Source organism: Diabrotica undecimpunctata, chromosome 2 (assembly GCF_040954645.1).
Source record: "Diabrotica undecimpunctata isolate CICGRU chromosome 2, icDiaUnde3, whole genome shotgun sequence".
NCBI classification, from domain to species: domain Eukaryota; kingdom Metazoa; phylum Arthropoda; class Insecta; order Coleoptera; family Chrysomelidae; genus Diabrotica; species Diabrotica undecimpunctata.
In genome coordinates, this window is record NC_092804.1 from 37,314,311 (window position 1) to 37,340,936 (window position 26,626).

General features: G+C 33.8%; 1 protein-coding gene across 6 annotated transcripts in view; it reads right to left on the reverse strand.

The window, feature by feature from the left end:
- Positions 1-26,626, reverse strand: part of Imp (IGF-II mRNA-binding protein) — a 318,650-nt gene that overhangs the window by 29,672 nt on the left and 262,352 nt on the right. For all 6 annotated transcript variants that reach the window (XM_072522676.1, XM_072522675.1, XM_072522674.1 and 3 more), the window contains 2 exons: positions 17,458-17,628; positions 2,817-2,991 (listed from right to left, as the gene is read on the reverse strand). In XM_072522676.1, coding sequence (XP_072378777.1) covers positions 2,817-2,991; positions 17,458-17,628 — 346 coding nt within the window. The remainder of the gene's footprint in view (positions 1-2,816; positions 2,992-17,457; positions 17,629-26,626) is intronic.

Sequence of the window (26,626 nt, forward strand, 5' to 3'; positions counted from 1 at the left end):
AAAAGTCCGTCTCACGTTTTATATTCAGTATGGGTTAAACGAGAAAATAGAAGTGTTGTCAATAATTGCTTGATGTAACTATTATAATCACTTTTGTCTGTGTTTATGTTCTGTCCATAGACATATAATACAAATATACTGAGCGCTGCAATACGATCGTCTTCCCCTAGTGCGACAGAGAAAACTGACGCCCAGCAGTCCCTGCATCTCTTTCTAATTTGACAGATTTATCGACCAAGTGACATAAAATGACCAATGAGAAGGTCACGTGGTCGATAAACCCGACCCATTAGTAAGAGATGCAGAGACTGCTTTGCGTCAGTTGTCTCTGTCACACTGGGGGAACGCGACTGTATTGTAGCAGTCAGTCTATTATATGGTTCTACGTCAATGCAATTATAGGTTACGTTGTTTGTTATTGTTGATTCAAACAAAAACACCCCATTTAAATTGTATGTTTCAAATACAAAAAATTCGGGGTCATTAAATTCACTCGGCGAAGCGAAAACTATCTTCATCGCTGAAATATATAAATGTATATTGAAACATTAAATTAATGTATAAAGCTGGAACAAATTTTGTGTTTTAAGTGAAATAAACTTTTAAAATTTTATTTATTTAGTTGTCTGATATATTTTCATCCAAAATAATTACTTTTATGAAATATTATTGAAACTATTTTGTCTTTGTGTCAACATTGTTTGATTCTAATCATTTAATGGAATTCCGTAAATGTATTATTACATACATACGTAAGACAGGTTTAAATCATTTATAAATCTAAATGAAGAAAAAGGATTAAGGCATTACTGAGAAGTTGTTCGTCCTGAAAAGGGCGATTTGTGAACAATAATATGAAATGTAATGAGCAATGAAATAAATAGTGAGACCAAGAAAGCAAAATGGCAAAGTAACAGTATAGTTAGGTTAACTGCATAACTGATACCACAGAATACAAGCATCGATACAAGATTGAGATGTTTGACAGAAAATGGAACTGGCAACAACACAACTGTAAATAAGGATAGAATTATTGTAATATATAAAGAATAGTAAAATAGGCATATAGTTCATAAGAGCCTGAAAAGAATATAAAACGTGAGACGGACTATACATTCCTCAATTGTTCATTAAGGGTAAAATAGAGAGGAAATGTGGTATTGAAGGAAAAAAAATGGCCCGGCTGCGAAATATTAGAAACTAGACTTATAAACAGAACTAGGATTTGAAGAACTTATGCGTAAAGCTAAAGACAGGGCAATGTTTGTCACTATAACCGATAACCTCCAATAATGGAACGTTAAGAACAAGAGGATCAAATATATTTTCGAAGTTTTTGTTTGAAAATTAGTTTGGTGAATATTTTTCAACGTATTTGAAAGAGTAATAGCTCGTTTACCTTTTCATCAGGGGATATACTCACAATATCCACAAATACACTAATATTCACCATATTTACTTGTGAAAATTATGATAAACTCTTCAGATGATAAAAATAAGACAACTGGGAATTAGGTAATTCTCATTCGTCTTATTTAATGGTAACATACTTTAAAATATTGTTCAATGAACAATAGTAATTGTTTCATCAAAACGAAAGATGAATGGGGGCACACCAATAATATTTTGATTTTTTACACACCCTTGAAAATTCTGATCCAGAGAGAAATATACTAGTGTAAATTATATATTTTTACAAGTATCAATGTATTTAATGAAGCGACCTTGTGAAATTGAAATGCAAAAAATATGAATTTTGATTGGGAAGGCTGAACCAACTTCTTGGTTGTGTGTTTATTGACTAAGATAATATATATTGACATACTCTATCTACTTTATTTTACTAAAATATCAAATCTAAAAAGAGAGCAGATGTGTTTGGGGAATTTAATTTGACAATAAATAAATATTCAACATTATTAGAGAAAATATACGGTTTACGTTAAATGTTACTTTTCAAATGTTAAAAAAAATTAAGATTGAATACAGAAGTCACAAGATACAGTTTATTACTTTATATTTTGTACTGGAGCTTATATAAAGTTTCTATTTTTTCTAAGAGAAAAATATGAATAAATTATTTTTGAATATTAAAAAAACTTCATCATCATCATCAGTTGTCGCTACAGCCCTTCGTGAGCCCTGGCCTACCTCAAAACATACCTTCCATACTTCCCTTTCGAGTGTCTGTCTTCTCCATCCCCTTACTCAAATCTCCCTTAAATCATCCTGCACATCGTCCAGATATCCGAGTTTAGGTCGCCCCCTTATTCTTCTTCCGACTGGCCTATTTACAAACCTATTTATAGCATGGTTATTTTAGCATGGTGTGCGTGGTCCGCCCATTTTAGGCGGTTTATTTTGATGGTAAGTGATGGAATCGACCGTTACTTGATGAAAATTCATTTAAAATATTAAAGTACTTATTCAATATTAAAAACAAAAAGAGCGAACAGAAAAAGCACTTACACAGTGGTGCACACAAACTTAAATGTGACGACTGTTCAAAAACTTACATCGGTCAAACTGGTAGAACTTTTAACAAACGGATAGCAAAGCACAACAGGGCTTTCAATAATAGAAAAACAGATTCTGGGTATGCGTTTACGGAAAATAATAATGCTTCTTATCTATTTACTCTAGTATTTCTTACGTTAAAGTGAGTATAATAATAATAATAATGCTGAAATCAGTGAAAACAATGACAGAAGCAGTTTATATTTAAATGTAGAACCAAGCAAAGAAAATTTCTAGTAATGAATAATAAATTAAATATATGAAGTCTTGTGTTTTGCCTTAATTGGAAGTTTACTTACCATATCACTTTGCACCAGTATCCTTAAGGGGAAGTCAGTTTGTCTGTTTTGTCCGGGTAAACCTCCAAAAGCAGCGCCTGGTCCTCTGGGAGTACGCTTCCCCCGTTTTTCCACAGCCAATTCTACTTTTAACGCTTTACCTTCTACTTCAACGCCATTTAACTGATTTACAGCTCTGAAAACAAAAATAACATATTAATGAGAAACAAATATTTTTATATATCATTAATGAACATTGCCGTTTTTAAACCAGTAGCACTGGAATGACTTTCCTCTAGCGCGGTGAATATTCTGAGATAAAAGGATATACTCTTATTTATACATGGATGAAAAATGTTATCACGATAACTGAGTTATAGCGTGCCAAAATGCTAACTGTTAAACATGTTAAACGGAACAAAAAACAGTGATATTGGTATAAATAGTTGTTGTTAGTCCAAGGCTATTCAGATGTTGCAAAACAATACCTTATCTTATACCAGATCTGTCTATTTGTCCATTCCATTGAATAATTTTTGTTTTCTACCTTCCTTTTTTCTATTTTTTAAATTTCCCGAAGTATATTACTTCCACCACGATTTTATCCCTTATGTCTTTGAGAGTACTGAAAGAGTAAATTAAGGAGAGTAAAATATGTGAAAACTGTGGGGTTTCCTGGAAAAATTTGCGTAAATTGAATTTTCTTTTGTAAAAAAATTTTCTCCCTTATGCCATTTTACGAATCGATAGAGGAGTATTGATCATATTTTTAAAAATTTGAGCATAAGGGCTACGGGTGCCCTAAGGCTGTTATTTTATGACCTAAGCATGAAATGTTGCTAGGCCAAAATCCGTGATTTTCCTATCAAAAAAGGAAGGGTTAAATAAGTGGTTATTAGTCTTTGCCTTTAATCTAATTAACGTTTGTAGAATTACTTCTTTGATCATTTGCAAAAATATTAATCGTGATTGCAATAGAGTATGCTTTCTCTAATGCGGCATATTATGTTCTATGGAGTATAAATGACTAACATAAAAAGTGAGACTTGAACCAAAATCGAAACATTCCCACATCCCAAAGACGTCGACTCTAGCAGTTTTATTTAGTGTTGTGGAAAAGAAAATAATTATGTAACGAATAACGAGTCACTAATTATTGCCAGTAATTACAGTATTTTTCATTAACCCATTAGTGCCTAGAGTTACATATATGTGCACGTAATTGTCCATTTATTTTAATTATTGATTTATTTATAAATAAACTCTGTAGTATTTTTTAATTTTTTCAATCAATCTAAATTTTTTACTTTACTAAATCTTTACAAGAGGCCCTTGACATGGCATTTGTTTGATGACATAGCGGAAATTTTCATAGAATCTCCAGAGGTAGCCGAACTGACTGACGAGGATTCTGGGGATGAAGACGGTGGTACTATCGACAACTTGACTGGAATCAGATGTACACGAAGTGGACCATGAAACATTTCAAATGCGATTGCCTCAAAAAATTGATTTGAGAGAAAATATTACTTGGGTAGATGAAGACCTCGTTATTTCGGAGTCGCGAACATTTCCTAAATTTGGTTATGAACATTTAAAAGAAAATACTTATGTAAACATGTTCGAAAAATTTATTGATTCAAAGATTTTTGAACTATTGGTAAATGAGACAAGAAATTATGCCTTGTTCAAAAATCAGTCAGATCCTAAAATAACAGCTGATGTTTACGGAGATGAGATTTATTCAAACAAATCCTTCAATTTATCCCCTGTGCCGACAACACAAAATTAGACAAACCTGACAATCTATACAAACTGCGACTTTTTATAAATCTACAATCAAAATTTGTAAAAAATTTTGTTCCCGTCTCTAATCTCGATTATGACGAATCAATGATTAAGTACTTAGGAAAACATGGTTTTAAACAGTTTATTAGTAGCAGTAAAGATGGATATTTAGTAAATTCTGACTGTTACCAAGGAAAAGGACCATCTTCCAATGAGCAGTATGAACATTTATTTGGTAAAGCCGCTGCTCCACTAATATCCATGATTAAAGATATACCTCATCATCCCGAATATCCCTATCATTTTTTGTTGACAACCTGTTTGCAAGTATTACGTTGTTTTTTGCGTGAAAAAGTATATCACATCACGGGTACATTTCGTGAAGATCGCATTCTACATACATGTCCCCTTGTCTTGAAGAAATCGATGAAAAACTGGGAACGAGATTCTTATACTTCATCTATTGATAAAGACCATGGGGTTATTTTTGTAAAATGGAAAGACAACAATTTAGTAGCTGTAGCATTATTAAATGTCGCATTGAGCAAGCTCGACAAGCTTTCGTAAAATTCAAGAAGGTACTGACTTGTTCAGAGTTCGATCTTCAACTGAGACTAAGGTTTACTAAATGCTACGTGTGGTCAGTGCTGCTATATGGCGTAGAGGGCTGGACACTCAAAACGAGGGATATAAACAGATTAGAAGCTTTCGAAATGTGGCTCTATCGCCGTATCCTAAAAATACCATGGACAGCGAAAATCACAAATATAGATGTCCTCAAAAGAATAAACCAAGAACGCCAACTTTTCGAAACCATCAAGAAAAGGAAAACGGCGTATCTAGGTCACATCATGCGAAATGAAAAATACGAGTTCCTCCAACTTATAATCGAGGGTAAAATTGAAGGCAAGAGAGGAATGGGACGCAAGAAAATGTCCTGGCTCCGAAACATAAGGCAATGGACAGGGATTAACGACATACAATCTCTGATACATATTGCAAGAAATAGAGAATTAATGGAAAATGTGATCGCTAACATCCATTAGTGGATTTGCATCTCAAGAAGAAGAAGAGCATTATTATACAAGTTTTGGTGTCAATTTGTTTGGGCAGGTAAAGAGATATAGTAAAAAGGAACAAAAATACATCAACATATCCAGACCAGACTTAATTGGGAAGTATAATAACTCCATGGGAGGAACAGATTTAATGGACCAAAACATAAAATATCATGTTATAGAATTGGTATCCGATCCCGAAAATGGTGGTGGTGTATATTTAACTTTCTCTTAGATGCAGCAATTAATAATGCCTGGAGATTATAAAAAAAGTCACGATGACCAATTACCACAACTAGCTTTCCGACGAAATATAGCCCAATATTATCTCAAAAAACTTCGAAACCCACCAAAAGGAGTCGTAAGACCAGCTTCGTTTAAATTTAGTAACTCCAACAAAATTTCAGATCATCTTAGATATGATGGTCAAGATCATTTGTTAGTGGATGTTCCAAATAATAAAAGACGACGCTGTGTTGGTGACAACTGTTCTTCAAGTACAAGAACAATGTGTGCAAAATGTGATTCAGGCTTATGTTTGGACTGTAATTATAGTCGCTCCGTGCGTGTCTGACGCGACACCTACTGTCTTCATCTGACAGTTTTGACCTTCCAATTTGAGGTTAAACATATGTTTAATACATACGAAATTGACAATTATTATTAATAATTAGTTTTTTAATTATATTTTTCTAGTTTATGTACAAAATGGATGTAATATTAAGAACTGAGTTTCTAAAAATTCATCATAATTTATCTTTTCAACCCCAAACGGAAAAGAAAGGGGAAAATTTAGTATGTGGAAGAGCATGTAATTAAAAACAATAGTAAAAGTTATGAAATAAAAGCTAAAGAGCTAAAGTCATCAGACCGGCTTCAGTTAGCTTGAAGCCATGAAACATCATTAAAGGTTATTATTATTTAAATTTTTCCTATTTCAATTGCATAAAAATGAGATTATGTGATATTTACTTTTTCATAATAGCACGAATCTTTTTTTTTTTCTTTTTTCTAATTTATATGCAATCATTGGAAACTTTCGAAAAATTTAGTTTTAAGTATATTATGTCAAAATTGTTCAAGTACTGCCTAGCGTTACATATATGTAACACCTTTTTTTGACTTCAATTCAATAAAGTCAATCTCGAAGTCTCGAAACGAAAAAGTTATTATATTTACATTTGAGTAAAAGCAGGATATCAAAGCAGTGCCCAAGCCAGTGCAAGCGACTGTAACTGTTTTCAAGTACTGATATGAAGTTGAAAATCACTTTGTTTTTGTCGTTTATTTTACAATTATTTTATAACAGATAACATCAATATACTGAGCCACTTACATTACCTACATGCTAGTGATGAGAAGGTCACGAACGATCCGTTCACAAAGATCGAATCCTTTTGAAGACCCGTGATTGATACAATCTTCTTCTGTGACCCTATCGTTCAAGTGACCCAATGAATGACGCTGTCTAGAGTTTACGAAACGAACTGTGCGCTAACGAAACGTTGATCGGTCAATTCATGACGCTCCAAAATTACTTGGAACGGGGAAGCCTCTACCGAAGGTTGATAAGTACCTTGGTGAACCTCTACTGGCTAGAAAGGACAATCCGTTGCAATGGTGGGATCAAAGGAGTCATATTTATCCCCATCTATTTGAAGTTGGTCAAGAAAAAAACTCTACATTGTTGCTACGTCGGTTCCATCCGAACGAATTTGTTCAAAAGCGGGACAGATCAACGAAATAGATTAAGTGGAAATAAAGTTTCACAAATTTTATTTGTAAACCCAAAAATTATTATTTTTAATTATTTTTATTCGACGTGAAGTGCTCACATTTTTAAAGTATTTTTGTCTTTTATTTTTTGTTCATAAATTTGTAGGAAATAAAATCCATTTTAATTGTTGCATTATCATTTATTCATAAACATAACAATGTCGAATTTGTAATTTGACTTAACTGTTTCAAGTATTTTTTTATATTTTAACGATTTCTGAAGATGATTTGAGAAATACAAATCTAAATGTTAACCTTAAACTATATTTCATTCTTAAATTTATAGTTTAACAATATCGAATTCTACACATAAACAGCAACATAATTAGAGTCGTTCTAATGAACGAATCTCTATGAACGGGTACTGCATTATCATTAATTCATATACTCTCAGAAAGATTCATAAACATACCAATATTAAACTTTACATACTTGACCTTTACACAACAAATTTAATTAGTCGTTCATATGAACGGATCTTTATGAACGGATCATTTTAATGATTGACCTGGAAGACCCGAGTCACCGAAACGAACCAGGTCTTTCCATCACTACTACATGCTATCATATTGGAATTTTCTTTTTCTACACAAAATTTTACAAAAGTTCTATACAACCACTGATATGTATCATTAAAATTTTTTATACTTTCAACTGGGCCTGATGATGGGGTACAAATTATAAACCCCGAAACCCCATTTTGCATCAATAAATAAATAATTTGGATTGAGAGTACCTGTCCCTTCTTTGCAATATAGTAAATTATAGAAAAAGAAAATAAAATCTTCAAGCCATATATGTATTGGATTCGCATAAAATTCCTTTTGTTTTATCAATAATTAGTATTAAATGTCCCACTATATAATATTTCTTTAGATGTATGTTACATGAATAGTGAGAAAATAACACAGTTAGTTATATCCCAGTAGAAGACACTGTGGTTACTGCAGCAACCAAACCAAGAAACCAATCGATTTGTCCAAAGAAGGAACCATCCAATAAAAATCCAAAAGAAAGATTTAAGCGTCACTTTAAAATGAGTCTTGTAATTTTAGAGAAAAAAAAACAACTACATAGACAAATTTGTCTTTACGATCTGATTAAAAAATCAGATGATTTTGAGCATAGATAGGTTGAAGTTTTTAAAACAGGTCGATGTACTGAGAATGATCAGAAATTCTTGTATCAGTGGACTAAGACTGGTTGAGGAGATTGTAGGTCTATAAGTAATAGCAGCCGACCGCTGAGTAGGTATACGTACTGTGTATTTGGTTTGTACGTGGATTCGTGTATTCAGTATGATAACTTTCGCCATAACCATATATATGGCTAATGAATGTATTGCCTGGTATAGCTTCTTGTAAAAAAGACATCCGTCTAAATTTTGTAGTCCTGACGGGGTACATCTCGTGGGGTACAAGAAAAATATTGGGTCTTCGTCGGTGTCATTCTGTCACGTCGTTCTCTTGTCTCCATTAATCTATTTAACGCTCTAATGAATGGATCTTCGTCGCCAGTTGCTGCATCTCTAGTTCTCTTCTTTGCTTTTTGTTTTTGGGAGCGATCTGCTATCGGATTTTTTCCGTTATTTTTTACAGTACCATCCATTTCATCTGGTATGTCTCTCGCCACGACCACTCTTTGCAAGAACTACAACTGTTCGAAGTAAATGTATTCATTCTTTTGTTCACTCCCGGATCCAGATTTTATGGATTTCTGTCTCTCGACTTCTCAAGCGTAACATGCCCTTATCTCTTTCCATCTCTTCTGGAGTTGTAATTCTGAAATTAAAAGTATTTACTTTTTAAGATACCTAGGAAGTGGATGTTCATTTATGGAAGTGCATTACTACTTTTGACTTGGATATACAACAATCACAACATTGGCGATGAAAGTTTTGCCAGCATTAGATGGCGATTGCCAGCTAATGAAGAAGAATGGAAAGAATTAGCATCGGGATTCGAAATACACTTCAACTTTCGTTATTGTATTGGTGCAATCGATGGAAAGCATATATATATATATATATATATATATATATATATATATATATATATATATATATATATATATATATATATATATATATATATATATATAAGTAATGATCCTACGGATTCGGGATTGTATTACAACTACAAAAATTATTTTTGTCTTGTGTTGCTTACTGTAAATGATGCAAATTACAACTTTATTTATACCGATATCGGCACAAACGTGAAAAGCGGTGACTCGGCAGTGATAAAGGACACTTCATTTTATAATGAACTTGTAAATAAAGCGTCGTTAAAAATCCTTGAATCTACCAAATTGCTATCAGATATAAACCATATTCTTTCCCATACATGTTTGTAAGTGATGAAGTACATAGGTCTTGAAAAACGCATTGCAAAGGCTTGTTTTCTGTTGCAGAACTTCGTAAGTATTCAAGATTCAGTAAACAAGAATTTGAATCGAGGAGGATGATTAGCACAATCGACATGAGATGAATTTGCTAAATATTTTGTAACCGAAAATGTACTTTTATGAAAGAATAAGTGTATTCTTCAATGTACATAAATGAATTAATTACCTATGTTTATCTAATAAAAATTAATGAAAACTCTTTCTGTTCTCCAGAAGACATTTCTTTTCCACCAAAAAGATCAGTTACTTGTTGCGAACATTTCTTTTTTAGATCCCGGTATCATTTGATGACCTATCAAGTATTTAAAGAAGATCTGCACTTTCTATGATAAACCTTTCAGTATTAAAACTCATGATATTACGATAAAAACATAATTTCGCTTTCGCAAGTAAACACGTTCTTTTACGAGTGGTAGTGCTGGTTGACAACAAGTGGTGCGCGAGTGAGTGATGCGCCATAATATAATAATTCTCTAAATAAACATTATATTACTGGTGGCGTAACCAGAACGGTGGAAAGACCATATCCCAGTTAATGAGAGAAAAAAGCTGAAAAAATCTTATAAAGATATTTGAAGATTCTAAAAGGTATTGAAGGGTAGCTGATGAAAAATGCGTAAAGACGTACATCTGATTTTGCTTTGTTTTTTTAAACAATCTTAAAAAGTGAAAATCATATTTTTTGCCTATAAAACGTTTATTATACATTCTAGAAAAATGATTCAAATAAAAGTTGCAGATCATAAATAGTTCTTTAATTGTGAGGTTTCCAAATTAAAATACATAAACAAGTGACCGAGATAACTACGAAAAACCCTTTTTTTTGTAGTAATTTATAAATGTTAATAACTTTGTTTATTGCATAATGACATGTAATATAACTACTCACGATTTTGGCAGTTAATGAGTTATTGCGTGAGGCTAAATTTCAGATCGGCCAAATAGTTTATAAGTTATTCAATTTGTTTATCCCGGACAGCGATTATTATTTAAACAACTGTACTTGTCCAAACAGTCACTCTAGAGGTATTTTGTAAATCGCAATCGATTCTTTGCTGCTTCATTTTTATGGTATATTAAAAAAACTTAACAGTTTAATAAATTTGTTAATAAAAAAGTTTCAAAAAAGGCTGATTTTTACGATATAAACATTCATAATAACTTATATTTTCTATGTCACACGGTTGTAAGTGGGCTCAATGAAAAGCTGGTAAAAAAACACACTTTTCAAAAAAAAAAAGAACATAACCTTCCATGACCAAAAAGTATTACGAGTAACATCACTTTAACGGGTTTTAATTTTTTACTTTTTCGCTGTGTATGCCATCTGTAAGTTGGATCATAAAATTTAGACCTTCATTTAGAATCCGTTCAACTTTCAGTTCTTAATGGAAATATAATTTTAAAAATTAAATGCTATCTTGTTTCCTATTGGCCACAGAAGGTTCTGCTTTTTTGAAATGTTATGTTTTTTACCAGCTTTTCATTGTGCCTACTTACAAGCATGTTACATAAAAAATGTCAATGTTATTATAAATATTTATAAGTTAAAAAGTCAGCCATTTTTCAAACTGTTTTTTAATAACAAATTTAATAAAAATGTTTTTTTAATGTACCATAAAAATGAAGCCTTAATGAATCATTTGCCATTTACAGAATACCTCTAGAGTGACTGTTTGGGCAAGTACAGTTGTTTAAATAATGGCTCTCCGGGATAAACAAATTGATTAACTTTTAAAATATTTGGTCGATCTGTTTGAAATTTAGCACACTTTAATAACTAATTAACTTTACAATTTTTAGTGTAGTTATATTACATGATACATTTTAGTACATTTAATGTACTGCAAAAATAAGGGTTTTTTGTCATTATCTCGGCCAATTGTTTGCATTTTAATTCGGAAACTCAAAATTCAAGAACTTTTTATTATCTACAACTTTTATTTGAACTTTTTTTCTCTAGATGTATAAGAAACGTTTTAGAAGGCAAAAAATATTAAGATTGTTAAAAAAACAAAGCAAAATCAGCCAGACGTCTTCAGGAATTTTTCGTCAGCTACTCCTCATACCTTTTCTTCAAATATCTGTATAAGATTTTTAAGTGGAATCAATTATTTTTTCACATATAGACTTGTGTACCAGTAGAATGTACGAACGCTACACGGCTGGTGACACCACCAAACTGGTCGAGGAACGAAACCAAGTAAGATATGTTCCTAATGGTTACACTGTGTTCTGAGTGATGTCGCTACTGGTTTTGGCTACCGTGGTGTTCTAATGGGATATAGCTCTTATATTTGATATACACTTATTTCGAGTAAATACTAGAAATAAATCGTTTTAAAAACATAAATTGATTTCCCACTGACCAAATAGATACTGGGAAATTATCGTAATGAGCCTAACGAGGATTTAGTAAGCAGAAAAGACATCAATAAACATTCTAGTGTACAGCTAAACATTTGAAGTTGACTCTATTCTGCGGAAATCAAAAACAGTGCCGCGCTTTGATGTTTTGGTTTATTATTGAACATGAATATTTATCAAGTAACAGCATTACATACATTCAATAAACTTCTTTGTTGACAACTCAAAGGCCTTCGATAATGTAAAATGGGATAAAATGTGGCTTACTCTTACGGACATGGGTATTGCAAAACATCTTATCTGCCGTAGGACATCGTAAGTCCTAGGTTTTCATCCAACGTAACCGGAAGTCGATATTTGAATTCTTCGTGTAACTTTGTGTCGACTGATAAACAATTTCACTAATTTTAAGTAATGTTTGCCAAACTTCCGGTCATAAATTTTTAATCGGAAATGACATCAAAATCGGAACTAAATATTCGAGCTCGACTTTTCAATACGCGAATATAATACGGAATATATATATATATATATATATATATATATATATATATATATATATATAATATTATTCCGATTAATATTTCACATCTACAGCTCGTCAAGAATTGCAATGTCTCTGAGTTTTGACAAGACTATAAATTTGGAGGGGAGGATCCGTCAGTAGCCCGAATATACTCAGTTCCATTTTGTTAGCAGAAGCAAACAGATCAGACGCATATCAATTACACTGGTGTAGGACTTATTAATCCGGTTCCGTTACAATGGAATTTAAATCAAAAGTTCATCGTAAAGTTTTGAGTGGTGAATCTCATGAAATTGTAGCAATGTGTGTTTGTTAGTGTTGGTTCTGTAAAGCAAATTTCAAAGGAAATGAGATCAGTTGAAGATGGTGAAAGTGGTTCGTTTCATACACCTAATATTAAAAGACAAAAAAGTGCGACCAAAACTAAGTTGGATAATATGGATAAGGAAAGATATTGTACTATATCTGCGACTGTAATGTGATATTTCCGATTGCCACTCTGGAACCGGAAGTCAGAGGTCAAATTTCTCAGCTTTAATACCATCTTTGAATTATAAACTCTCATTCGACACCTCATTTGTCATTCTATATGTTCTAATAATGGAGGAGTTGTGTTCACGGACAGACGGAGGACTGACAGACATGGATAATTCAAGATTTTCACCATTTTTTTAATGTTGTAAAATGTGTAAAATGGGTGAAAACAAAATCTATGTAAATAATAAAGCCAAAATTTTATGAAAAGGATTTTACACGAGGTTTACACTCTTCTAGAATACAAGGTAAATAAAATGTTGTGCTCGATAAAATTCGTCATCAAATTTAATTCATTTTGCGGTTGTAGTCGTATTTATTGGATAATTTGATTTCTGGTCTGGTGTATCGTGCTGGATTTATAAAATCGTAGACTTGCCACAGGCAGGACCATTTACTTATTATTTTTTTGTTTGCATATGTTTAGTTGTTCTTCTATTGTTAAATGGCAATTTATTGTTTCCTCCATTTGTGGACTTTCTTTGGCAATTTTATTTTCAGTTCATTGTTTGTTATCCCTGCGTGTGCTTTGATCCAGATAAATTTTTTAGGCGTTTGTTTTTTGATAGTAAGGCCAATATGCTAGCGGGCGAAGTGCCTCCCTTCACTGTGAGTAGTCCAGTGGGTGGTGGGCTGCGTGGAATACGCTATTGTAATCGGATCGATCTATGTGATTATGGCAAGACATGGGATTGATACTTGTTGAATAGCTACTGTCTCAGGCATGGGCGTATAAATAAAGACGTCCATGGTCTCAGCAGTGAAGGTAGATCAGTGTTTGCGTAGCTCCAAGGCCAATCTGTGTTGTCAGTACTGACTCAATTTTTTGATCCATCGTTTTAAATTGTAAGGTAGTTTTGGTGTTATTCTAAAATTTGGTGTATAGCTGTATTTTATATGATGCTAAATCAAAGTCTTCTTCTTCTTTTTTTTTTATGTAGACATGACTCTGTCTGTTTTTCAATGTGCTTCTAGTAATTTGTCGTTCCATCGTTTTCGTGGTCTTCCTACTGATCGTCTTTCTATTGGAGAACCGTCTCTCGCCGTCTTTACTAGTCTATTTGTTGTCATTCGACTTATATGATAGTCCCATTCTACTCTTCCATTTATTACCATGTCCTTGATGTTCTCCACCTTGCATCTACGTCGTATTTCTGTACTTCTAGATCTGTCCCATAGTGTCTTACCATCAATTTTTCTAAGAGTGTTCATCTCTGCTGTTTCTAACATTATTTTTGTCCTCTCTGTGTCAGGTCAAGTTTCTGCCACGTAAGTCATTATTGGTCTGGTGACTGTTTTGTAAATTCTGCCTTTAATTTTTTCCCCGTTATTTTTAATTCTCCATTCCATTCATCCATTGTTTCATTCAGGCAACCTGCGACTCTGTTTGCTCTATTCTCTTGATCTTCCACTTCTATTTTGAGCTTTCCGTAGCGAGATAGTGTGATGCCTATACATTTAAACTCCATCACTTGTTCTATTATCTGACCTTCCAGCTCCAATTTACATCTTAGTAAATTTGCGGTTATAACCATGCACTTTGTCTTGTTTGCGGAAATTAACATGTTAAATTTTCTGGCGGTTATATTGAGTGGTGCAGCATACGTTGTAAATTATCTTCACTTTGAGTGAGTAGTTTTGCTAAATCAAAGTAATTAGGGATATTCACATCACAGAAAACAGAGTGGAAAAGAAATAGATTTCTACTTTTATGGTTACGGATGGTTTTAGGGTCACGTTTCTTACTCTTTCGCAAATAGGATAGGTTTTGTTGCACACAGAAAACATTTTTTCAGCTAAAAATTATTTCAGTTTTAATGAAGATTCGATGGCATCTACACTTAAAGGTTCAACAGGTGGTAAATTTCATTGTTCCCAGATACATTTTGAGTGCTTTGTTTTCTGTATTTCCAGTTTATGAGAAGAGAGGGAACTCGCAACAGAATTTTAAAAAGAGCGAGTAGCACCTCGGTGGGATTCGGACTGTCGCAGGCCAAAATAGGAGTACATGCGAGGCAGACGATGCGAGAGAGATGGCAGCCTCGCTAAGGCAGGAGGTTGAAACTCTTTGGTGGTTCTTGTGGATGTGGTTTCCCCGATGAATGTGTGGGAGAGAGAATGGGAATCGGGTGATAGTAGGGCATCAGGAGAGATGTTTTGCCTTAACCAGCCCTTTCATCCTGATGTGGCAGAGGAAATGTTATTAGTTGGACGTCAACCGTCTCGGAGTGGTGACGAGACGACGTGTCAAATGCCTAACTAGCTCGGGCGTCTCGTCCTGGCACAGCCTTGTTAGGGTAATAGGAACCCAACACCACTTGTGTAAGTCACAGGTGTCTGTATGCAGATTTTCCTTCTTCTCTTTAAAGATGTAAAAAAAAGTTTACGTAGATTTGTTTTATTGGTTGTTACATAAAGTATACAACGATTCAACGAATTAACGATTGATCTTATATAAGCTCTATAAAATATTAGTGCTGTTTGAGGTTCTGCTCCCCATCAAGTTCTTATCATGGAAGAAATTTATATTTGTTGCATTATTTGTTCAATAGGCAGTTTCCAGTTGAGTTTTTTGTCTCTCATTCGTAAGTATTTGGCATTGGCTTCCACTGAAATACCCATTTCGTTAATTCTGATTTTCTGAATTGATTTCATATTATATCTGGTGAAGAATACTACTACGGATCTTTCTGCGGAAATTTACTTATGGATCTTAAAATGCGTCCCGAGTTCAAAAGGTTGATTGATACATTCTCTGTATACATACATGTGATACATACACTTGGGACATGTATAAACAACAAAATCATCGGCATATTGTATAATAACAGTTGGTTTACCTCAAGAAAGAAGTTTGAGAATAAAGAGACTAGCTGGTCAAAAAAAGTTTAAGACAAAATAAAGGAAAAAACAGACGAGGAAATTGGCGCAGCACTTAAAAAAATACAGGTAAAACAGTTGGACCAGGTGATATCTATGGGGAAATGCCGTCCTATTTAGTCTCATTAGTGATGGATCCGATAACAGGGAGACTACAAGGAAACATTCCCTGGTAAAATTAGAAGAGTATCAGGAAAATTCATTTAATCATGGAGGGCGGGATGGTTGAACTGGAAAGAAGCTTGTATGATAAAAAGGTTGCAATGAAACTGAAAGGAAAATTCTATAAAACTGCCAAAAGACCAGCTGTGATATACGTAACTGAATGTAGGGCAGTTAAAAAGAAAAAGAAAGGATGACTGATTTTCGAGTTCCTGGAATAAGTAGAAGAAGAACACCATAGAAAACCAGGTGGGAAACGCTTAGACAGGACATACGGTAAAGATGGTATGACCCTAGACCAAAACTTATGCAGAAATGTAATTAGGAAAGCGACCCCGCATATAGATAAAACCAAAGGGAAAGATGATAATTATTTTAAACATGATAAATGATGTATTCTCAATATATTATTGACTTCTTTGTCACAATAATACAGCGCGACCGGACGAAAACGAAACAGAGGCATTATCAAGAATTACGACATTTGTGAAAAACCCAGCGACAGGTCAATTTTTGATTAAAGGGGGATACATTTTTCCGATTCCCCCTTAAGCCAGAGTAAGAGTTTTTAACTGTCTGCCAGGCAGAGATTTTTGCAATCTTGCAACGAGCAAAAGAAATTATTTACTTAAGAGTTTTCAAAGTGAAGCGGATCAATATATGCACAGATAGCCAAGCAGCCATTGGGGCTCTCATAAGCCCTAAGGTGGACTCTAGGCTAGTGTGGGTTCATGTTATAATATTACACTGTATGGGTTCCAGGTCAGCGGGGCATATATGGCAATGAAAGAGCTGACGCACTTTCCAGAAAAGCATCAGCTACAAAATACTTAGGTCAAGAACCGGCCGTGAGAGTGCCAAAAATCATCGTCCAACACAACTCAGTGGGAAAATATACCCGGTCAAATACCTGACAAAAAGTATATTGGACGGACATCTGCTAATAGCTTAGAAGTGAAAGAAAAAATAATAGAAAATACCGGAAAAATGTGTCCCCTTTAATAAAAAATTGACCAGTCGCTGGGTTTTTCAAAAGTGTTCTCGGAGTTCCGAGTGTTCGAAATTTTTTTATTTCTCTTTAACAGTGTTCCTTTTTATAAAAACATTTTGCACCTAAGTCATCGTTATATACATTTGTGATACAAAAATAAGTAATAAAACTTACATTTGAGCCTGCTCGGGGGTGTCGTACGTGACGGCGACGGTCTGTGTGTTCTGATCTTTCGATGTCAACTTGTCACACGATATAACACGTCCATGCTCGTTGAGGAGGTGTTCGATGTCCTCGAACCTTATATGTAGACCCAAATTTGATATTATGACTTTTGAGGTTTGGCTGCAACAAAAAGAAACCATTAAAACATAGATCTTAAATGTTTTTTTATCTAAAAACACTTTTTAAGTTCTACGAAAAATAAAATAGTAAAACTATACAAAAAATATTTTGTGTAGATCCCAAATTTACAAATAAGTTTTGTTAAAATTAAAATATAATAGGGAATTGTCATAGGATAACTTCTTGTATGTTACTTGTAAAATAATTACACAATTTACTTGTAATATTATTACAGATTGTAAATAAATGGGAAGTTTATATAAAAAAAGTAAAACTACATAAAACATTTAATTTATATTAAGATAAAGAATACGTCATCGAACGTGGCTATATTCTTCTAATGGCTTTATCATTCTATCCATTTTAGGATATATTAGATTGAACATTCCTACTTCCACTAGTTTTTATTCCAGTGCTGTTCTTATCCATTAAATGAGTAGCATATGCCTGCCAATAAAATAAAATAAAAGCATAAAATACCTCACCATGTATTAATTTTAGTTTATATTCTAGTTCAATAAAACAGTTAATAATTTATCCAACATATTCTTATTTCTTTTTAAACATTAACTTTCCATCTATCAATTCCATCCCAACATTTAACCTTTAAGTCTTTATCGAAGTACTCCTGTAGACATAAATTATAAAGCTCTGGATACATATTTTGAACTTACAAATAGTTTAAATCTGTGTAGATACCGCAACTCGCGACTGCGAGTAAAACGCTCGTATATTAACTAATATTAAAACACTTTGGTTCTATTACTGCTTAGTCTTCATTTTGTTGCTCTCGCAGTTGATCCTACACTCATCTATTACCCGACTTACTAACTCTTCGAGTAAATAAGAATTTGCAAATACGCCACTGAATGAATGCAGAGTTTCCAGTAGTCTCGCCGGTGGAATGAACCCAGTGACACTAGGCGAAAATACATCATTCGCGTAAATCTCTGTGACCTCATCATACTTGTTAACATTTGTATTTTCAATGGTATTACCTGCTTTGCAATTTTATCAATGGAGATATCAATTACCTACGAGATCCAAGTAACAGGTCATAATGGGCTACAGCACAAACTTTAAGACAGAAGTGACGGGGCACTCGAGCCTTCTAGGCCCGTCATATAAATCTGATTACAGAAAGAGGTTTTGACATTGCACGTACACAAGCTGCTACAGTGTTTTGCCTTATTGTGATCCGAGGAATTTTCATATGCATTTTTTATAATCTTAATTTTATTGTTGGGAATTAACCACAATTTCAGTTGAAATTACATTTATTTTGAGAATTCGATTTCCACTAAAATTGTTAATTCCCATGAAAAATAATAAATAATATTGAAATGCCAAAAGATAATAGCTTCTGAATAATATTCAGTTCATTGCGTTTGATTCTCAATTCTATTTTGTCCATTTCGCTATTTAATTTTTCAGGTATCAATAATTTCAGGTCTGATTTTTATCAGCTACAAGAATTACATTGTCAACATACCCCAGATAACGCGTGTATTGGCCAATTATCTTTTGTTTCTTGAAGACATTGTTTAACTTCTGATTATACAATCTTAGAGATATTAATCTCGCTGTTACATTACATGTTTTAGCCATTTCAAACTGGTTCCTTAGAACCTGCTCATTCAATTGTCTACCTACGTCATTTCAGTCCTAGGACACTAAAGCCGCGTTTACACGATGACAATTGGCGAGACAATTGTCAGAAGACAACTGACTGGCATGAAATTATTGTCTTCGATTAAACACTTCAGGCCAATTGCCTTGCCAACTGCCCTCACAATTGACCCAAAATTCAGTTGTCTCCGGGAGTAGACTGAGGACAATGAGCTGCGCCCAGTGAGCCCCCCACCACTCGAAATCTCAATTGTCGCGACAATTGGCGCCTTGTGAACGGTGTAGGCCAGGAGTGCTGTCTTGTTTTTTGCCAGTTCCCTCACCGGACACAACAGATGACGAGCAGTCGGCCATGTTTTAGCTGTCTACTGCCATGGCAATAGTTGGCCCCGTATAAACATCTCGTTCAACTGGACTTGCCACCGACAATCCGCAACCAAGTGATGACAATTTTCCAATGACAATTTGTCTCGCCAATTGTCATCGTGTAAACGCGGCTTAAGGTCAGATACTTCATTAAATGTTTTTGTTACTTCCTGTCAAACTCTTTACCCGTGTTAAAGTGTAGAAAATATAAAAATTTAAATGGGGCACCTGTGTGATGTTATAGAGACATATATAATAAGTAAAGAAATATTACTATCCCGAGAGAATCACATAAACACGATGAAGTTACCTGCATAATTTTGTAAAAGGGGTATGACGCAGATCGATTTTAAATAAAAATACCCAGTTTTCATAATGCAGTAGAAATTAAGAGCATAACATTGAAGTTATAAAGCAGTCATATTCAATTACTGCTGAGGGTTCAATATAATCAGATTAGAAAATTTAAAATTAAAACAAGTGTGTCTTTCTTCCCTACCTGACCGTATGGTTAACTATAGTCTGACAAAATAATGCAGCGAATGATTGAATGAAAATGATTTCTAACACGAAAATATTCAGCACATCTATACAAATTAGGAATACCGAATTCTCCAGTACGTTCCTACATTAATGTTTCGATCAGAGATCTAAACCATATTTTCTTTGGTTGCAATAACTTTTTCATTTGTTCTTTTATGAAATTTCGAAAAACATGTTAAAATGGCATTGAGTATCGAGTAAAATAAAATTTGTATTGTCTATTTTTGTAACTGTTTGTGGTGAGACAACAATAAATGTTTAATTTTTTTTCCTAAACCATTTCTAATTTATTTGCGTTACAGTTTTCCCCAAAACAATTTGTTTCTCACATATGTCGTCACAATTAGTTTCCTCGAAGCGGCGTCCTTATTTCAAATGGCTAGAGGACCTTCTTGTGTTTTGTTTGTCCATATGTTCCAGGAGATTCATGTAAGTACCCCTTTTTTTTCATTTTTGTAGTTGTCCCAATCGAAACCCCTTGCCATTCACTTATCCACGACCCAGCTACTCCAAATAAACCCTGAGAGCCGTTTGCAACAGTTTCATTTATTTTGCTCACCCAATCTCCACCCCAATAGTTTCTGTTCCCAATTTTCAACCCCCATAGTAATACCCTATGTGGTAGGCAAAATATCTTCGTTACAAATGATCATATCTATGGTATTAAAGGTTATTATTTAACAGCTTCCAGGTAGAAGTTACTAGAAGATAGATTTACTTCCCTATGAAAATTCAACTACGAAATTATTTTTCCAGATTTTCGACATAATATGCATGTATTGTATACACTTATATCGATAAACAATGTTAAAAGTGGCGTGTATCCTATATTGCGGTATATTTTGCTCCATCCTCCTTCTGTCCTGCCACTACTTTAAAGGGGATTTATCATTGACCTGAGAGTAATCTGAAGACGAAAAACATTTCTGATGACTTACAAAATCTCTTTCTATCCAAGTACGAGTCTTCCCGACCTGTTCAACATTTTCAATATCTATCTCTGGATGCACAAATCTAACTTTAGCATCCGCCAAAAGTTATATGTGATTCAGGTTATCTGAAGTTCTTCTTTTTTCCGCGTCCCCGAAATCCTCGTCTGTGAAAACATTCCCAATAACTGTAACATCGTTTACCAAATCTAATGCTTCTTTTACTGTAAAACCATGAGCAAATATTGCTACTAATGCCCTAAAGCATAAATATTTTATTCAGACGCGTAACATTGCACACATACCGACAAATGCCCAATGTTACCATATGACAACAAAAACATTTGAACGATATTTTCTAAATTTTGGATAAGCATTTTTGTTTTAGTTTTTTTTTTAAGTAAATATATGTATCGTCTTACGTACTTTACAAAAAGAATCCGCAAAATGGAGAATAGATATATACAATACTTTCTGTTCATCAACGTCCATTGCCGATTTACAATCATTTCTAAAACTTCCACACACATTATTAGTAACAACTGACGTGATTTGCCAGTCGACACAACGTGAATGAAAAACAAAATGAACTGCAGTCAACGTGAAATAACGCAACCTACACAGAGAACTTGGCAATTTGTTGCAAGTAATCTTTGTTACCATACGGTTACGCTGAGCACAAATGGGTTAATTATGCTTTATAAACATGTGTGTTTTGCAATACTGAATATTTACTAAGCTTACATCAAAGGAAAATACTCAACTTATTGATACAATTTTTGAACAAACGAAAACTACCATATAATTAAAGAAATAACAAAGTCTTTAATTAGTAAGGGACTTGTTTTCTACCCATTACACACGCAAAAATATGTGTGGACCTAAATCATCCGTAGAAATACCTATTGGTGCCTATAACCGAAACATTCAAGCGTAACACAGTAACGCGGCGTTGGTAAAAGGTTATTAAGGGATACAGTGTCAGGATGATGCTAATGTATTTTCATATACAACATATTTAAGTGGAACTATTGACACTAAATTGTTCAAATCTTTATCGGTAAACGTTGATAAATATGAATTTTGTATCAAATATATAGAGAGCTTCAAAATAAACAAAAGATATGGATCCTAACAAAGCCTTGTCGCCATAGCGTAAATGGTTATCAGTTGTAAAACTGTCGATAGATACGATCATATTTACCAGGTGACATTTTTTATAAGATTCGTGATTTTGCTGTAACTTTTGAATTAATAAATTAAATGAAGCCATAAGGTTAGACGAACAAGTGTAAATCTATAAGACCATGTCAGAGAACAAAAAAAAATCGTCCAAAATTTGCGGCAGTGTAAAAAAGAATAATTTCAGTGATTATATAGAAATAATGGTAATATAAACGATAGAAACTGAAGGATATAACAAAACAACAATATAAAATCAAAATTAGAAGAAAATTTAACCATTCTCGAAGTTGATATGATTACATGTATTAGTCGCCGATTTGAGTTAACAGAGACAATAACAAAATATTAATTAAATACATATTAAAGGTTCTAAGAAGATTCGAAAGGTTTAGATTGGGGTAATAAAAAGAAAAGAAAAATTATAAATATTAGCGAAGAAAAAACTTGTATGGAAAAAAAACTTTATATTGTATATTTTACTTAAATTTATTACACATTTAACAATATAAACTTTTAATATGTAAATAAAATAAGTGTTTCTGTACAAACGGCAACCTTTCATTGGATTAATTTATACTAATTTAACTTGCACATTCACTAGATATAAAATACCCAAAATTTCTAACTTTGATCTTTCCATTCAAACTTTTCATATGTGCGTTAATAAAAAAAAGGCCGGGAAAATTAAAACAGCTGCAGAAATGGTAAAAAATAGAGAGGAAGAGCTTCAAAAAAATGTGTATAAACTTACCACGTGGATAATGGAAGAGAAAAATTTGCCCAAAGGCTAAGACTAAGGCTTTATTAGGCTCTATATAAAAAAAGAGGATACCCTTTGGGAGGATTTTCATGTGAAAACTATATATGGTATACAGGTATTGCTCTGTTGGATACCTGCTATCCAAGATACTGTCCAGGTGATAAGAGAAACTAAACAAATTTGCGGAAGATAAACTAGGAAATTACCAAGTTGGTTTTTGAGATAATAGATCCGTTAGCAATCAGAATTTTCCACTAAGAGAAATCCAGACCACCTTCTATGAGCATAAGATAATCCACCATGCATTGTTCATAGATTTTTTTGTTCATTAAGCAGATGAAGGAAATAGGATAGGATAGGATATAGGTGTGATATGATCAGAATATATATAAAATGTATGAAACACTGAGCTCTTTGGGCATACCCATAAAACTTGTTAAGTTACTAAAAACGGCACTGAATAACGCACGAAATCATGTAGTATGAATAGGCTTATCATCGGATGAATTTGAAGTGAACAGAGGTTTCAGACAAGGATGTCCTTCACCCACGGTGCTTTTTAAATTGGTATTGGAAAGCATTATTAATGCCGTACTGTGTCAAATTGCTAAAAATGGGGAAAAAGTTTTCCGAAAATAAAAAAATTTCCCTGCTCCTGGTACCAATATTTTTGTACGGCATTAGGTCTCAGGTGATTATTTATGTATTACCTACATAAGTTATAAATGCCGTACAAATAGGTTTGGCCAAAAAGTCCCTCACTGAGTTTATCTTACCTGTGACTCACCTGTACCGATATAGTTTCTTCTATATCGGTATATTTCACAATTGACGGTATAGTTTCTAAAGTTGTTATTACATATTGTAGTATTGTTTTATATGTGATTCATGATGGTCAAATGACCCATTGAAAATCTCACATGGGTTTGTAATCTATAAGATTAGCTTATATGTCTTGTTATTGTTATTTTGTTTCGGGTTTCGCTGTTATTTTACGTATATTAAATACTAGCCCTTTCTTTAATATATTTTACTGACTTCTGTGAAAAAGATATTATGTATATTTCTAATTCCAATAAGTTTTAAGAGATTTTTGCTCCAAATCTGGATAAAAATTGTATACGGTATGTTTCACGTATGCTTTACTAGGTGATAAATTAACTCATACCTTTGACGGATAAATTCTAAGGTTGCATTACTCAACTAGAATATTTACTTATATTTTAAATTTAGCCCTACATTGTAATATTGACTTTGAATTTTTATATAAAATAATAAATTTGTATTCACTTTGCCAACTTATGCAGATTCAATATCAAATTATAATTTTTTTTCTGGTTACGATGGTTACTGTCTTTCGTAAAATAGTTCATGTATCTCCATTAACTCCCGGTTGGTTCTTCTCCCTTCTTCTTCTGGTAAATTTATATCTGTGAAGATTTTTCGTAGGACTTTTGTCTCCCAAGACTATCATTTCTTTCCTCCTTCTAGTTAATAGTCAATCACATGCGTACAGTACTCTTGCTCCAATTATTATTGTTCATATGGTTAGATTTTGACTAGCCTAGACATATATTTTGCCTTCAATAGTGTTTTTAATGATCTCATTGCTCTGCTACCCTTATTAGCTATATATACGTAGGCGGCCCGATAAGTACTTAGCCACACCGCCCGATTGGGCCACTACCTCAGGAGAAATCTACTATCGTGTAATACCTTCTCATAGACGGCTAATGTCGACTCGTAGTAGTCGCAGTTTTGTTTCGACCGCATGTAAAAGCGAGCGTTCCCGCCGATTTTAGAAAAATGGCAAAAGAGCGATATCAGTCGATGATTCGATTCTTTTTTTGTAAGATAAATCGCACAGCGAGATGAAAGAACGCTTGGATGCTGTGTACGGTGACTTTTTTTCTTCGATCGCAACCCTCAAAATATTGGTTTAACGAGTTTCAACGTGCACGTCAGTTTTTGATGAGCCACGCCCAGGTGCCCCGAAATCGGTTACCACGGAGGATAACGTAACAAAAGTCTACGATCTCATATTGACAGACCGCCAACTGGAGGTACGCGAGATAGCTGAGACAGTAGGCATCTCAAAAGATCGAGTATGTCATATCCTGCGTGAAATTTTGGGCACGACAAAGCTGTCGGCACGATTTTTGTTGCGTTTGCTCACTCCGGACAAGAAGTTTAACCTGAGACCTTTTCACAGCAGTGTTTAAATACTACGTCGATTCGCAACCAATGACAAAACACGAATCCACTGGTAAATAGCCAAAATAGTGACGGCACCCGGAACGTGCTCTGAAGGAGGCGAAGACTATCCTACCGGCCGGAAAGGTGATGGCCACCATTTTCTGGGATTCACAAGGGGTGATCTACCTCGACTACCTGGAGAAGGGCAAAACGATCACAGGGATCTACTATGCCGAATTATTGGGCCGATTCTACGTCAAATTGCAGGAAAAGACCCCATTTAGCGAAGAAAAAAGTGCTCTTCCACCATGACAACGGACCGACTCATACCTCCGCCGTCTTGATGTCAAAATTGGTCGAATTGGGCTACGAACTGTTGCGCCATACACCTTATTCTCTAGTTTTGCCCCCGTGTGACTTCTTTTTGTTTCCAAACTTGAGAAAGGCACTCGCCGGACAGAAATTTAAGTCGAAACAGAAGGTCATCGCCGCCACGGAAGCCTACTTTGAGGAACTCGAGAAAACGATTTTTCAGACGAGTTAAAGAAGTTGGAGCGTCGCTGGGTCAACTGTATGGAGCTAAAAGTAGACTAGGTTGAGAAATAAATCGCCCTAGTATTTTTCTCTCCCTTCATCTCTTTTATTTATCATCGTTCTTCCCAGGTATTCGAACTCGGCTATATTTTCAAAATTGTAATTTCCATTATTTCTTAATATTATTTGTCTATTTTCCTGTTATTTCCCCTCCATTATCCCATAAGTTTTGTTTACGGGACATGAAATCGATAATGGGAATATAAATAAACTCGAGCGAACAACGGAAGGAAATGCAAATTGAAATTTATTTATAGATGTCACGTGACTAGCTGACTATAATTATAATAAAACGTTTTTATTAAAGTAGTAATAAAAGAGTGCTTAGAGTTGTAACTTGCTTATAACATGAAGATTCACTCTGTAGCTTTACTTTCAAAGTTAGTTTTATCTGCTATTTACCTATGGGTTAAATAAATAAAAGATAAATACTCATAAAGCCAACTACAGTGCTAAATAAAATAGTATTTACAGGATATTAGAGTTTCTGCGTTGTTCCATTTTTATTATTCATCCGTAATAAACGCGTAATAAACTAGATAAGAATTAAAGGTACATCAATGTTATTTATAAAAAAGGGCCAAATAAATAAACTCGAACAAAAGTAATGCATCCATTGTGATGTAGTAAGGTGACAAAATGTAATAAAAAAAAATTTATTGTAGTGGAATTAAAAATAAAAATTATCGAGTATTGGATTCTCTGCTCTCGTAAATGCTTTCATTTGTCTAGGCAAAATTTTAAAGTTGTAGATGGTGTCTTATGGAATATTCTCCAAATCAGGAAGAACAGCTAT